The 16,082-nt window shown below is 28.9% G+C and overlaps 1 protein-coding gene across 1 annotated transcript in view; it reads left to right on the top strand.

The window, feature by feature from the left end:
- LOC106681337 (RYamide receptor) overlaps positions 1 to 15,824 on the top strand; it is a 309,705-nt gene extending 293,881 nt beyond the window's left edge. Inside the window, exons 5-8 of the mRNA XM_014421603.2 lie at positions 9,327 to 9,547; positions 10,548 to 10,645; positions 10,724 to 10,814; positions 13,292 to 15,824. Coding sequence (XP_014277089.1) covers positions 9,327 to 9,547; positions 10,548 to 10,645; positions 10,724 to 10,814; positions 13,292 to 13,474 — 593 coding nt within the window. The 3' untranslated portion in view covers positions 13,475 to 15,824. The remainder of the gene's footprint in view (positions 1 to 9,326; positions 9,548 to 10,547; positions 10,646 to 10,723; positions 10,815 to 13,291) is intronic.
- The last annotated feature ends 258 nt before the right edge of the window (positions 15,825 to 16,082 follow it).

Below are 16,082 nucleotides of genomic sequence, written 5' to 3'. Positions count from 1 at the left end.
TATAACATATATTATACAAATAGTTACCGTCATATTTCGACCACAGTGATTTTTTCTTTCACATATGTTTTGTAATAAAAGTAAATGAAATCTCAAATCACTTGTTTTGTCTGATGGCGATACTTGACCTTAGGAGAGAAAACAAATTTGAATCAATCTTACGCAGCACAGTGACAAAAAGTCCAGTCTATTTTTCCTGATTTAACTTTCACTGAAAAAGCTAATTGTCCTTGACAAATATAAAATTTTCGGCCCATCGGCAAAGCAAAAAAAGGGGGTCTATATTCCACCACAATAGCCTTTTAAACTCTGTAATAAAGGAGTTCTGTCTAAAGCAGGCCATTCGACCTCCGGAAAAGGTTTTGAAAAAAGTCAAGAAGTTTTCTTCATAAAAGAAACAGTTGGACAATTGCCAAAAACCATGAAAAGGAAATAATTTCTCTTCCGTTTCAGCCTCGGAAAATATGAAGAAATAATTCAGAGAAGTATAAAGAATATCATGACCACAAGTCTTCAATTGATTTTTGAACAACAAAAAAGAATTTATTATTTTTTTTTATATCTAAACAATACAACATTAAACAAAGTTGTAGAATAATGCTCGGTCCGAAAAATAACGGCAATTCTAATAATATAAAATAATAATACACAATTAGCTGATGCTCATTGTTCATGATTAGAGATATATTAATTGGCATCTAATAATTACATGGATAAAGGGGAGAGGTGGATGTAGGGTTTAAATTAAAGTTTTCCCTCTGAAACCAATCCTAGATGAACCCCTCATGTGCTCTGCATACATTTCAAGGCTACTAAATTACTATTGTATCGTGTTCATTTCATATTCATATAGTATCATTTTATCTGTGATGACAAATGTCTTCAAAAGGTATTATTTATTTCTATGAATTACAATTTATTAAATAATTCATAACGTGCAACAGTTATTGATAATCTAATCTAGCTGGCTATCTTCGATTTTTTTAATTTTAAAATTACTGTTACTGTCACAATCAATTTTCGATTAACCTTTTTCGTAAACATTATTCTATAATCATAAGTTTTTTTCAGCCAAAACGAATAAATAGATCTTCAGAGAAACCAAGATAATTAACTTTGTTTTATTAATTTTAAGAAATATAATTCTGAAAGGAATATATTTAATTAAATATATACCTAAACCTAGCACAAAAAATTCAGCAATTTATTCAAATTGATAAACTATGGCAGAGTTTGAAATTCACTGTGAATATTTTTATCATTAATTACCAGCCAATCCTTGTGTCAGTTAAAGTTTTGCCAATACTTGTGTCAGTTACGATTAATGTCAAAAGTTTTACTCTACTAGATTCTAAATATAATCATTCAAAAACTAAAAAAAAAAAGTGGATAGGACAAACAGTTTTTGAGAAATTTACACTGAAAGACAAAAATGTTACGTTTCAGGTAATTCAAGAGAGAGTCCTAATTATGCAACTGATTTTTATTTTCACTCACTTATAAATGGGATGTATAGAAAGTATTGCGATGGTGACAAATTTCGAATTGGAATTTTCAATAGAAATACATGTTTGTAGGTCCCTTTAGACCTAAAAAAACTATTCTCGCAAAATTGTCTGCATGTCTATGAACAGCCTAACTAAAAAATGAACAGTTGCACGAAACTGAAATTACATATTTAAGGCAGGTATATGACTGAAATATGATCAGCAATTTTTTTGATGAAATCGACTAACCAAAGTGCCACTTGATAGATCGATTTTTCACATTTTTTTTTTCGATTTTTCCAAAAAGGACTCTAACGATTTTGATTAAACTCGCAATTTCAATCTAGAATTAAGTGAAATTTATTATCAACTAAGTCTTATTTTTTATTAAAATAGTTTATTATCATTTATTAAAATAGTTTAATAAGGCTCAAATTTGTTTTTCAAAATCTTTCTTTTAAATTTATTGTTTCATTTTAAAGTACTTTTAATTTTGTTTATTTGAAAAGCAATAAATATTACTCATTGTTAGCAATAAAATACAAAATATTAAAGAATTTTATGAATAAATAAGGGAAAAATATAAATAGCCAATTCTAAGGAATAAGCCGAGACCTACCATATCTTTCCAGATTGCATTACTTCCTTATTCGTTGTTAAACTGCTGTAGTCTGGGCAGGAACAAAATTTATAATCGTAATTCTCACCTTGAGAAATCCTAAATTTTTTATAATAACTGAAAAATAAATTTTTTTGTTCATAATTTGCGCCTCTTAGGTCTATAGATTTTTTTTTTCAAAAATAGCTTTAACTTCAATACGAGCCAAGGGCGTACCCAGGATCAAATGTAGGGAGACAAGCCGTAAACAATAAGGTTGTTACATTTCAGCATGAGGTGAATAAAACCAAAATTTTATGAAAATTGTATATAATTTCGCGGTATTACAACTAGTATTTGCTTGAAACAATTATTAAATTATAAGTATTTGTCACTTGGCAGCTGCCACCTCTTGCCCCGCTGGGTAAGCCCATAAATACGAGCCCACCAATCTACAAAAAAATTGGGGATTATGTAACATTGAGTGGTAAGTGAAACTTGTGCGATACGCGTAGATTCTTTTTTTTCACACCCATTTATGAATGAAATAAATTCATAAAAAACCTTTATAAATTTTTTTCGATTAACCCTCTATTAAGTGAAATAAAATTAAACATCATTTTTATAAACTTAATGATCTTTTACTGGAAGAGTCTCTGGAATTAAACTGGATTTGATGAATGAAACTTTTTTTATAATTTGGTAATTATAAACTTATATAATACTAAATATTAACGCGTAACGTCGCCAAAGAAAATAAAATACTTTATAAGATAAAATACAAAATAAAGTACTTTATCTTGATTTTTTTTAATTTTAGGATAGTACTGTATAACAATTTTTTATCTAACTAACTTATTTTAAATACTTCGTAGATTTTCATAAATCTAACGTAAATACATTTCATAAATTTCACGTAAATACTTCTTCCTCCATTTCAAAATCTAACAATTAAATAATAATTTTCAAATTATTCTACTATCATAATTCTTGGTTCAATAAATCCCGATGTATAAAAGTTCCATGAATTAATTTAGAAATAATATAATTAAACAATCTGGTGCAGAGTGCGCATCACACAATTTCCACATACTACATTACTTTTAGTTGAAATCAATCTTTGTTTATTTCAAAACTCCAACTTCTTTATTATTCACGATGGCAATAATATTCTTCCTACTACATATATGTATATTTATTGATTATTAAAAAAAAAATTTGCTGTATTTCCATGGCTGTTATGACAATTGTAAAAAGGTTGTGACTATGTAGTGAGCTGTAAATGGACTGAGGACTTAAGTTAAAGAAGACTGTAGATATACGAAGAGTGATGGAGTATTAGTTAATGGTGTGACAAAGCAATGAACCAAAGAAATATTAGTCATGCAGAGATTAGAAGGGAGAGCTAATGAACTACGAAAAAGCAGTTTATGACTCAACGCAGTCCGTCCTCAAGTTTCATCGATAGTCCTGCTTATACAAGAATACAATAAAAGAGAGAAAAGATGAAAGATGGTACTACGAATTTAAGGAAAGGCTAAGAAAGAAAATGAAGCGAGTGGGGAAGTTACTTAAGAGCTTCTTTCCTCAAGATATTAGAGAGATTGAGTTTCCAACAGGTTTAGCAGGAAGTAATTTCTTACGTTTTTAACAGAGGATTTAATATAATGCTTCGACTATCAGAATAGTCCCATTATAGCCTATATGAATACAAAAAAATTAAAATAACTTTATAATTTGACAATGATAAAACTTTTGTAAGCTTACCTTAATTTCCAAGACGACAGCTTCTCCTTTCAGGAAGTACACTAAGCACCAAGCACTAATTTCACAAACGTAAAGAAAAATAGAAGTCCACAGCGGCAATTAAAAAAAGAAAAGAAAACACTTCCACAAAATTAGGAAACTATTTTTTAGATAAATATTTAAAATTTAGATAATATGAGCGATACACACTATACCGAGTAATGTCAAAAACGTTATAAATGGAAGTTGATACTAGATTATAAGAATAGCACAGGAGTTTTCAACTTAAAAGGACACAAGGGTCAACAATCGAATCCTCGCAAAGTATAACTGCGGGCCATTCATTAATTGTAAACCAATTTATGAAATATTCTGCTAACAGAATAGAGGCATGGATACAGGATAAAATTAATGATTCAGTAGAAAAAGGCTTTATGATTTTCATTGCTTAAAGCTCTTATAGAATAATTTACAATAAAACTGTTTCACGATTATAAAATGAAACAGTGAAATTAAAAATAAACTGGTATTATAATCAGAACGATTCAATTACTATTAAATGCATTCAACAATGTCAATTTATATTTATCTAGGATAAAAAAATAAATAAAATAAACGAAAAACGAACTGGAATCAATAATATAAGAAAAATGAAAATGTTAAAATGGATAATTTTGAGACAATTATCGCGGAAAATTATCTGATACACAAATGAAAGAACGCTGGTGTTCATAAGTTTTTCAAATAAGCCATGAAAGATGTTTGGTGAATTTTATGATCCTATTACTATAATTTTTTTTAGTGTTTCTGGAGCTAAAAGAACCTAAATGTTGGAAACCCCTATTAGAATTGCGACCTCGTTCACGGAGAGAGATGACGATTCAGCACTAAGTCCAATCCGCCACGTTCCTGCAAAATACAACCACTATTATAATATGGAATATTTACAAATGATAATTAATTCTTACTTATATTATTTAACAGTAACATTAAATATTTAATATCTAAATCAATATATAAAAACTGCTATTCAAAACAGTAATAATTTAAAATTAAACTAAAAAAATAAAGATGTACGATATGCATTATTATTTGATATATAAGTATTATAAAATTTCTTAAAAATTCTCATTTATGTAGATCAATAAAAGTCCACAGTTATGTAACGTAAAATTATAGATTGAAATAATCAGCAAGAAAAAGTTATAAGCTCAAGAAACTAACTACATGTGAACTAAGCTCTAATATGGAACATTTTTCTTCTTTTCCCGAATTAGTATCATTAAAATTTATCGGTTTGTCAGGAAAATAATACAAATTTTTCAGGACTAAATAAACTTGAAATCCTAACAAAAGTATAAAATCATTTTTATAAATTGACAATTCCGGTTGATTGATTTTAATCAAAATTTTTTGTATGATTCCGGTCATAATTCTGTATAATTCAGTCTCGTATGACTTTTCCTATTACAGCTAGGCTCTTCACAGATACACAGACCATTCTGCGAGACTAAGGGAACCTCAATAACGTGTATTTCCATTGAATTCGAAATTTTCATCACGATTACTATAACCCTCCCTTGCTTTATATTCCATATAATCGGTAAGTGAAAGCAAAAAAAGTCCCGATAAGCTCGCCTCCGAACAGAGTGCCTTTCATTATTATAGAAACTTTCCATAAAAGCGGAAGGCAGATATGGAACTTAAGTGAGAGCATGTATAGATAGCGGCGAAGAGAAACCGGAAACTGGCTAGCATCTTCAAAGGCCATTCCGATTACCTGTCATGTCTCCATCACTAACATTCCTTTAATCAGATTCAGGCAGCAGTTAAACCTTTTATAGTTTTTGCTCAAAACTTTTTTAATTAACGCGGCTCTGTTTTAACCAACTTCCGTTGGGTAGATGTTCTGTTTCAATCTGTAGAACATTTAAATCGTCTAAAATGCCACTTGTAGAAAATAACTAACTTCAAACAAAACTTATACTTCTGAATAAACGCTTTAAAATTTTAATGAAATACTTTAATTTATTAAAATATATTATTAAAGTTTAGCCTGACGTGTATTGATACTTAAACAGAAATATACCCATAGCTGTCCAATAAATAAAAGAAATCTAAGTTTTATTAATATTCATTAATTAAAATTAAACTAAATCTTTACCTCTACAAACCATGAAGGGTAAGGGGTGCAGTATTTTGTAAAGAAGTTCTATTACTAGATCAACGATTGTGCAAGGAGGTAATTTGGTCAGATTTTTTCCCAATTAAGGGTACACATTTTATAAGCCTGGGTAGACCCCGGAGGGCCCCCGAACCCACAGGGCTGACAGCCAACAGCTACAGCTAACAATAATTATCTAGCACAGCCGGATCCAAATGCGGATACTTGGAGTTAGTAGTCCATTGCCTTACCTATTAGGTACCTACTCCATTAATATTTATTATATAAATTTATTTTAGCATCTCAGAGGCACATGGTGTGTTAACTGCTACATGATGTAGATGTTTCATAACCGTTAAAACAGAATCAAACTTTATTTTAAAAAAAGGAACTTGGAGATCCGATACCGTGAACAATTGGCCCTACCAACATATCTTCGAAACCAAACGCAATCCTCCCATTTACATTTTTTTTTGTGTGTGCATAGTTAGGGTATATTGTGGTAAAAAGAAAAATATGTATAAATACATGTGTGTGCGAGTGCACGTAGTCTTCTAGCAAGTTCTTTTCCGTTTTATTTTCTCTTAATATGGTAATCTAGTGCTAATTTAAACTTCTAATTTTAAATTAAGTAATATACTTTAAAACAATTAAATATTCTCAATAACAACTAAAAATACTACAACAGTAGGATTAAATACTTAATTATTACAGCTAGAGTTAATTAAAAAGAGATTAAGCATTTTATTGTGACACAGTGTACAAATCTTTTGACGTATTAAGTAGGTGTGAGGACGGACACTACCGCGACATTCTACAGTCTCAGGACATTGTCGTGTACAGCCAAATCGAACTCTTGGTTATATCTAAATTGGAGCATTGGAGAAATCCTCACCGTTCCTACAACTAACCGCAGACTTTATTTTATTCTACTTAATTTCTGGACCCAGTTATTTAAAGGCCTTCATCAATGATTTTCTTACATGAAACTAATCCTTGAACTTCCTGACTAAGCAAAAATATCTAGCATACTACAGCTACCATTGTTCGCTGCATTATCCTTTTGTAGGGCCATTTACAGCTGAATAAATGAAGTAAAATTGTTTTTAATGAATTGAAACAAACACTGATCCGGATAAATGTGACCAGGAGAAATACGGATCTGTCCTCCCGATTTTCATCCATACACCAAAAGTTTTCACGTTCTTTTTTTAGCAGTCACACACAGTTTTAATCAATTCATTCTTCTAAATTAAATATACTCCTGGAAAATTTTACGATGGAAAAAATTAGAATTATGTCTTTCGAGTGATGCTTGGAAAACTTAGACTCAAAGCATTCAATCTCATAACCTTCTAAATAATTCCCACTAATATAATATCATAATCTTGCATGCCATTTCGAATGTTTTGATAGCTGAAAAGTAACCTCTATATAGCATGTTATCAGATGTACCGAATATGAGGACCTATTCTCCACTATGGTTTTAAAGACAAAACCATAATCATTATTTTTAGAAAAACCTAAGCCCGTAGTCAAAACTATAATTAATGGAGAAGTTTCACATATTTTTGGCAATGCAGATGCTTATCTGAAACTTGGAACAGTTATCAAACGTGATCTGAATAATAAAGTAAGAAAAATTGATTGTAGTAACAAATCTCGCCGTTTTTCAATTTTAGAGGCTTTTTAAATATTGGTTGATTTAAACTATCTTAAATCTCCTCTTCTCGTTTCAAGCAACTATTTAAAAAGTGATATATGTCCATCGCTTCCTGGGGGTCTTGAAGAGCATTCTACCACCAAACCACCCATCCTTCTCCATTCATGCAAGCCCCCAACTAGTATGTTACCAATGTGAAACTGCCTTCAGCAGACCCTGTAACTCAACTTATACTGCCATACGGCAAACAAAGTCAGTATGTAATATGTACTGTATGTATACTCTGTATTATCATATATTTGTAATTGTAATTATATATCAATAAAGAGTATTTGAAAATAAAATAAATAAAAAGGGGTATTGGAGGAGCAGGTAGGATGGCCTTTTGTTATATATGAATGAAACAAGAAAATAATTGTGTTGTGGGTAAGACATAACATAAAATAAAACACGCTTTAAAAATTATTATTAAAATGAAAATAAACATGTACTTATATTCATTATAAATTGGTTTTAAGAGAACATATTGAAAATAATTTAAAAATATAATCGAACATTATTTTAAAAAAACCTGTGAATTCACATTTTGACTGGTTTTCTAATTATTTATGTCTTATATTCCAGGTCCTCCAGATTAGAGATAGGGAGCAAAAAGGCTAAATTTTCAAATGCTTATTGTTTAAAAAAAACTAGATCACTCAATAGAGGAACTTAACATTGATTTTCTATATAGCTCCACTAAAACTGTTATTTTTTAAGTTGAGGTCTGATACAAAGAGATCAAGCTGATATTTAACCCCAGTTTTATAAAAAAAAAAAAAAAAATATATTTGATATGAAATTCTATCTCCTCAAAGTATCAGTATTTTCAGCCAAAATAATTACAAATTACTAAAACTGTGTGTAAAAAAAATATTTCATGTTGGTAAACAAGATAAAATTCAACAATTTAGAATTACCTAACTTAAATACTTTGTTCATTATTGTTTCCAGTTCAACAAAAAGCTTGACAAGTAAAAAAACCCAAAATATCAATTTTCTTACCTTCTTTATAAAACCAGATGATTATCTATATGAAGATTGCTTTTGAGGTCTAATTTAACCTCCAAAAATATTACAAAAGACCTAAGGGATATCCTATACCTTTATGCCCGCTATTTTCTATCTAAATTGTTCGTTAAATGAAAGTGTCTGATTATTTTTAAGTAAGATTGAAGTACTTAAGGAATTTTCCAATCCATTCAAATTAACTGTAATGGACCAGATTGGTCATCAAGCGGAGGTAACTAAAGGATCTGCCAGATATCAAAAAAACTAAATAAAATTTAACATTAAAAAGACAAAGTAGAAACAGGAGCAAATTACATTATCAATGATAGTATTACAACTTCTAGGTACCAAATTGATTTTTAATTCAATAAAAAAAAAAAAATTGTTTTTCATTAAAATAAAATAAATATAAATGGGTGCCAACAGAACCTAAATCACAATTTAAAATAAATTAAATGTTTATTTTTGTTTGAAATACTAATTGGTGGATTTGAAAGAACTGAATAACTCTAATTATATGAAATGAGTCTAAAAATTTCATTTTCTCTAAATATTTATAAAATCACTTGAAATTAAATTATAAATAATTCTTCTGAAGTACAATATTTGTGTTTACAGCTGAGCTGATCTTTGACTACTGTGACAATATGAACATGCCAGCAGAACTGTACGAGAGTTATCGAACCACCCTTGTACTCTTACAATACTTCTTGCCATTGATAGTCATAAGCTATGCCTATGCAAGAGTAGCTCTAACACTATGGGGATCAACGGCACCTGGTAATGCACAGACTGATCGTGACTCGAACATCATGCGAAATAAGAAAAAGGTATTAAAGGTACCATGATCATGTACTTCTAACAATCATTACAAGCAATAGTACAGATTTTGAATAAGGTTGTAAACAATAATTTATTATAAGACATCAATAAAAGCAAATCATTATAACAGATTAGATGTTGGTGAAGAAATAGTTAAAAAGTATAAAGTAAAGACATTTGTTTGAAAACCTTCATAGAAGAATTCAATTAAGACTTGTGATGCATTATAAACAAAACTTATTTATAACTTTTTTTTTAGAATAATTAATACAGATTATAAGCCTAAAATCCTAACAGGAACAATCTATTATTATTCACTTAACAAAAAGTGTAAAAATATGAACCTACTGGCTAAATTATAACTTTAAAAAACTATCATCCTATGGATATTTATAGAATCCAAATAGATCAAACCCTATCAAAAATGTCTTGAAAATATAGTAGTATAGTAAAGGAATATGATATCTTGTATGGTGGTATATCATATTTTTCAAAATTCTATTTGATTAGAAAACATATTTGTTTTAACCTTTTACATTTAAAACAAAACAATTGGCTGAAGTGTTGAAAACGTAATTTTGGTGTAAATCTAAATAGAAAGTTTTGGTTTAGACAAAGTCCATATGTTTCCTTAAAAAAAAAAATAAAGCAGATAAAAACTACTGTTTTTCCATTAGAAAAACAAAACAAATCTTTACTAAATAAAGATGCTTTGTAAATTGCTTTGCTAAATAAAGAAGCTTTGTAAATTGCTTACCAACAGTAGTTAGGGAGATTCCATAATAACATCTGATAGGTACAAGTTATATCGAGGTAATATAAATAAATTAAAATTAAAATACTAAAAACTTATATAATAGCGATGATTGTTTTTATATGAAGATTCTTACACCGTTTCTTGATTTATCTACTGAACAAACTAATCCAGCCAGATGAATTAGTTCATATATACTGAAAACTCAAAGGTTGCGATTAAGGTACATAATTCTAAGAAATTAAAAATTTCTAATTTTGTAGGTAATAAAGATGCTTGTCATAGTGGTAGTTCTGTTTGCTCTATGTTGGCTCCCACTTCAGACATATAATGTCCTACAAAACATCACTGACATAAATGAGTAAGTATAGTTTTATTGAATCACCCATATAATAAATATAAGTGTTTAAAATTTTACTAATATGACTGAATGTTTCAGATACAAATACATCAACATATTTTGGTTTGGATTTGATTGGTTAGCGATGAGTAACAGTTGCTATAACCCATTTGTATATGCTATATATAATGTAAGTAATAATAAAACCATTATATTTTTGTTTTTACAACCTATGTTAAAATTTTTCCAACAACCGTCAGTGGGTTCATAATCAACTTATATTAAATAATAGAAGCATCTAATGGAAATACAAGCCTAATCTATACCTTTGGTACGATAGAAACCCATCATGAAATTAAGTAAAATTTACCAAGAATAATTTAGTTTTAGAGAAATAAAATTATCTAAGACTCATATTTAGCATATCACTGATTAGCTTTGATTGTGGTATCACTTAAAAGAATGGTATTGTACACAGTCCAGTGATTACTTTGTGGCAAGTAGAGTAATTTTAGAAGAGTTTTTAGTGGGACTCTATTGTGAAAATAGCTCCTGTCTATTGTACATTTTAATATGTTCAATAAAATAATCAATACATTTAATCAATCATTAGATGATTGCATTTTAAATTTTAAGAACTAATGGCTAGATTTTAATATCATTTCAAGATCATTCGATTAGCAGTTTTAAAGTTATTCATGGATGAGTTGATTAATTATACTTCAATCTCTAAAAAAATACAAGTCCAAATAAAATTTTGGGTGAATGGGTGAATTAAGGATTAAATTCAACTGTAAACTCTATTACTGCTTTGCATTGATAGCGGCACAACTTATTAAAAAATACATTTATCATTTTATTAGTTTAATTTGATTTATTAGTTTGTTATTGGAAATTTCATTTCTAACTATATTAATTGGAAAGTAATTGCAAAAACTTTTTACACTACTCTGTCCTCCACTATTACATGCATCAGTATGTGCTTAGACCTTTTATTAAAACTTAATACAATTATTAAAACAATGCTAAGCATTCTAAATTGAATAGGCACACCAAAAATGCTTGTTAGTCCATCTAGCAACAAATAATCTGATAGATACAGAACTACAAGCTGAAACTTCAATGAATTATCAGAGTTTTGGAAATAAAATAATAACAATAAAATTTAAAAAATAAGAAAAAGTGAGCACATTTCCTTGGAAAAATTATTACAATATTTTTTAATTTAACTTTTGCAGGTTTTTTCCTCATTGGGTTGTCTGGCTAAGTCAGAGCATCCCTCCACTTCTCTCTATCCCACCAATCTTCCTCCTCACGTCCCCTACCGGCTATGGCCTCCTTCATGCAGTCCTTCCACCGGGTCTGGGGTCTTCCTCTCCTCCGTCTTCCTGGCTGTTCCCATTGCAGAAGTTTCTTCGGCCACCTACGTTCTGGCATCTGCTGACAGTGCTCATAACATTGCAGTCTGCTCCTTCCAATCCTCTCCGGAACTCCTTTGGTCACCCCTAGCCTGCTTCTAATATCCTCATTCCTGATTCTATCCATGCGGGTAATCCTCAGGCATCTCTTCCAGAAATCCATCTCTGCCACTAGTAGTTTGGAGTAGAGTTCTGGGTTAAGTGTCCAGGTTTTTGCAGCATAGTTAAGTGAGGGCTCAACAATAGTTCTAAAAATTCACATTTGTTGTCCGTTGAGATGACCATATTCCAGAGGACTGGGTGCAACATTCTAGTCAACTTAAAATATTTCAATCTATTTAAAATATGGAGCAGCAATGTAGGATGCTTCTTTTTTTTTAAATCTTTTAAAGATGATGTTTTCAAATTAGAAACTAGTTTTTTTTTAGCAATTTTTAAACTAAAGTTTAATTAACATAAAAAAAAACCTTAATGGGTAAATCAACTCTCATCTAATCCAAAAAAGAGAGTTTAGTGGTCAATATGGATAAAAGTTATGACTTACTAAAATACCTCATCCAACTGGATGAAAAGATGTCATGAAATTTGGTTACAACATCTCAGTGCTTCCAAACGGGAGGTCTGTGGACCATAGGTGCAAAAGCGTCGAAATGGGCTGCAGAATCCAGGAACACATATTTTTAACACTACTTTATTAATTATCATTTCCGATGTTTCAGTGCTAGCTGAAAGATTTTAACAGGCAAATGTACACAATAAAAGGACTCAAAATGCTTTTTTAACAAACCTAATTTTCAAATATTTTCTTTGGGTAACTCCCCTCCCCTACATTGCCCTTTTGAGGGTTAGAAACCAATGCATTGGCTAACTAAAAATGATTAATGGGTAAATAAACTACAATTCCTTTCAGGATTAGATCTGATATATTCAGAATCCATAATCACAACAAATTATATCCTTAGTGCTAATTTAAAATTTAACATTACTCTGGATTAATCCATGGTCAACAAATTGTTGAATTAAGATTTATCAATCATAATACCAAGGACAGAGACTATTTTTAAAAAATAAAAAGGCCACAGTATTCTCAAATGAAAAATTTATTTTATACAGCTGAATGTTCACCCATTCAAGCTTAGACTCCATTATAATCACAATTCATGGTAATAAAAATAAATTTAGATTATTTTTAATTGATATTATTTTTTTTTAAACGTAATTACATTTTGATTTCTAATTTTTACTTCAGGAAAAATTCAAAAGAGAGTTCCAGCTTCGTTTGAGAGCACCATGCATTAAAAAAAAGCATAGGAGTGACCCACTCACAAGGGAACTAAGTGGATTTGAAAGTTCCCGATTTGACTGGAAAAGAGCATCAACAATGAAAAATGGGATGCCTGCAACTTTGTCAGTATCTCTTTTAAAAATGTAAGATGGTGTCTAAACGATGCAGGAAAAATAATACCAAAGTATATTTAAGTTATGTTCTGTAAATAATATTCGAACTATCAATTATTTTTTAAAGCTCTTTTTTTTAACATATTAAACTCAAAGTTGTTAGTAATCATTTATGTTTTAAGTAGAATAATTTCCAATGATCTATACCCATTTGAATTGAATAGAAATCTGAAAAAATATTTTTTTGTGAAAATTAGTTTATATATACAGACAGCATTTAATTGGTAAGAATTTTTATTATTTCTATTTCTTGAGATTAATATTTATCTAAAAACAGGTTGAAAATACAAAAAGTGAGTTAACTAAGATAAAACTGTAAATAAATCTTCTTCAAGAGCTATATTTTTGTGTTACTTTATAACTAATCAGATTCGCATCTATTAAATTTATTCTACACTGTATATCTTAGCATTGAAAGCTGTACTTGAATAGTGGTAATTAATTTTAAATTAATATTTTTCTCAACTTTGTAAATATTTTATGAATATATAATTCAATATATTATAACTAATGTACATCACTTCACAAAAACACAGTATATGAGTATAATGGTGCTTGATATTATTATAAATATTGAAAAAACTAGCTACAACTCAAAAATTGTAAGCATTTTACATTAATAAATACATATTTATGCTATTGCTATCATATTTAAGTTAAGAATGTCAACACAGCTACTTTGCTGGAGCAGAAAAAATTAATTTCCAGTTTTACTTTCAACTTCTCCATTGCGAATAAATTTGTTTATATCTGGCCCTTTTATCATCTCTGATCCTTTGAGTTTGATAAAATCCTTTAGCTAAAACCATATTTCTACATTATTTAAATTTGGAAGCAACAATATCATAAAAATTTAAGAAAGTAAAGATAACTAAAAGGAACATAAATAAATTAGCACCATTATAATAACAATAAGTCACTTCACCTTTGTTAGAAATGAAATGACACTATGATATCTGTTGATGAAGTTGATCTTTTAGGTGGATATAGATCCTTCTTTTCACTAATAAATGAATCCACCAAACTTGATAGAAATTTCACAATATAACAAGGTTAATTCTTGACATGAAAAAAAAAATTTAAAACCCTTAACACTTAACAAAAATTATTATTATTTAAGCTATGTAAAAATAAATAGAAGTTAACTACGCTGGTCACAATACTCTCATAGGAAAGTAAATTTTCAATTATATTTGTCCATCTGCAATCTATACCAGTACCATTAAATACTAATGATTTAATCTAGTCTACACACTAGTCATAAATTGAATTTAAATATAATAAATTTGTGGTGTTCTGATATTGTTATTTTCTACTATTTACCCAAGGAAATCTGGATATTAAAAAAAAACAGAAATCATACACCATCAGAGCCCTGTTTCATAATGAAAGCTAATAGTATTAATTCATAGTACAAGTGTAGAACCTAGTGTGGTAACAATACTAATACTTATTTTTTTCATGATAGGGATGACTATTAGTGGTACTACAGGAATTAAAAAATACTTAAGTACAAGTGACTATTGTACAAGTCTGTGTAATTGAATTAAGATAAATCTACGAGACTAATAGTATTAGTTTGTACTTTATTATGAAACAGGGCCCAGGTGTATATTGTCACTTAATGTATATAGGATTACAAATGTGTTGAGCTTTTATAATAATCACTCACATATCACATTATAGAATCTATACTTTTTCATTTATCAAAAATAATAACTTTCATAGCTGATTATTTTTTCATAATATATTGAAAAATATTAATTTCTTTTCTGAATATATAAACTGTGACTGACGGTAAGTAGCAGCTCGAATGTAAAATGAAAAAAAAAATTGAATTCCAACACACTTTTATGTAACTAAAAATATTAATATATGTATGAGAATCATTCAAATTTACAACATTGGAGCTATATTAATAAGAAAAATATTTTTAAAGATTTGTTTTTAAAATTTGATGTATAATTCAGTAGAATTTCTAGAAATTATGGATATTTTTGTAAACTGTAAGTAGATAAGTATTATTGTCTTAGTGTTTAGATTCTATCTGTCTTCCCCTCTGTTCCATTCCCAAGTAAAATATACATGTAAATAAATCCCATATAAAACAATAATAGTTGGTAGGTTAATAATGAGTACTTATAATTATTTGTGTGGAAAAAGTTGTTCATTATCTGTACTTAAGGAAACAAATGTACTCTCTTGTTAATCATTAAATTGGGTGTATATACGGTACATGTTAACTAAGTATTTTTCTTCTCTTACTTTTTCAGTGTAAAATTTAAAAGATTACTTAAAATAAATAATAAAATTGTAGATGTTGATGGCTTTTTTATTCTTAGAAGATTCCAAATGTAGGATTTTTTTTTTAAAGTAAAATATTCATAATTTTACTCAATGAATAGATATAATATAAATTCAGTCAGAGCTGGAACTTGGGAAAAAGTCACGTCACTTTTATTTTTCTAATTCAGCAAAAATTTTATTTTACTTATAATTTGCAAATAACAAAAAACAAAAAAAAAATTGATGATGTTTGAATTGTGTTTATTAGACCAGAAATATGAGTTATGCGTATCAGA

Source organism: Halyomorpha halys, unplaced genomic scaffold (assembly GCF_000696795.3).
Source record: "Halyomorpha halys isolate HHAL.00 unplaced genomic scaffold, Hhal_1.1 Scaffold327.1, whole genome shotgun sequence".
Taxonomy (NCBI): Eukaryota; Metazoa; Arthropoda; class Insecta; order Hemiptera; family Pentatomidae; genus Halyomorpha; species Halyomorpha halys.
This window is presented reverse-complemented; position numbering and strand designations above follow the sequence as displayed.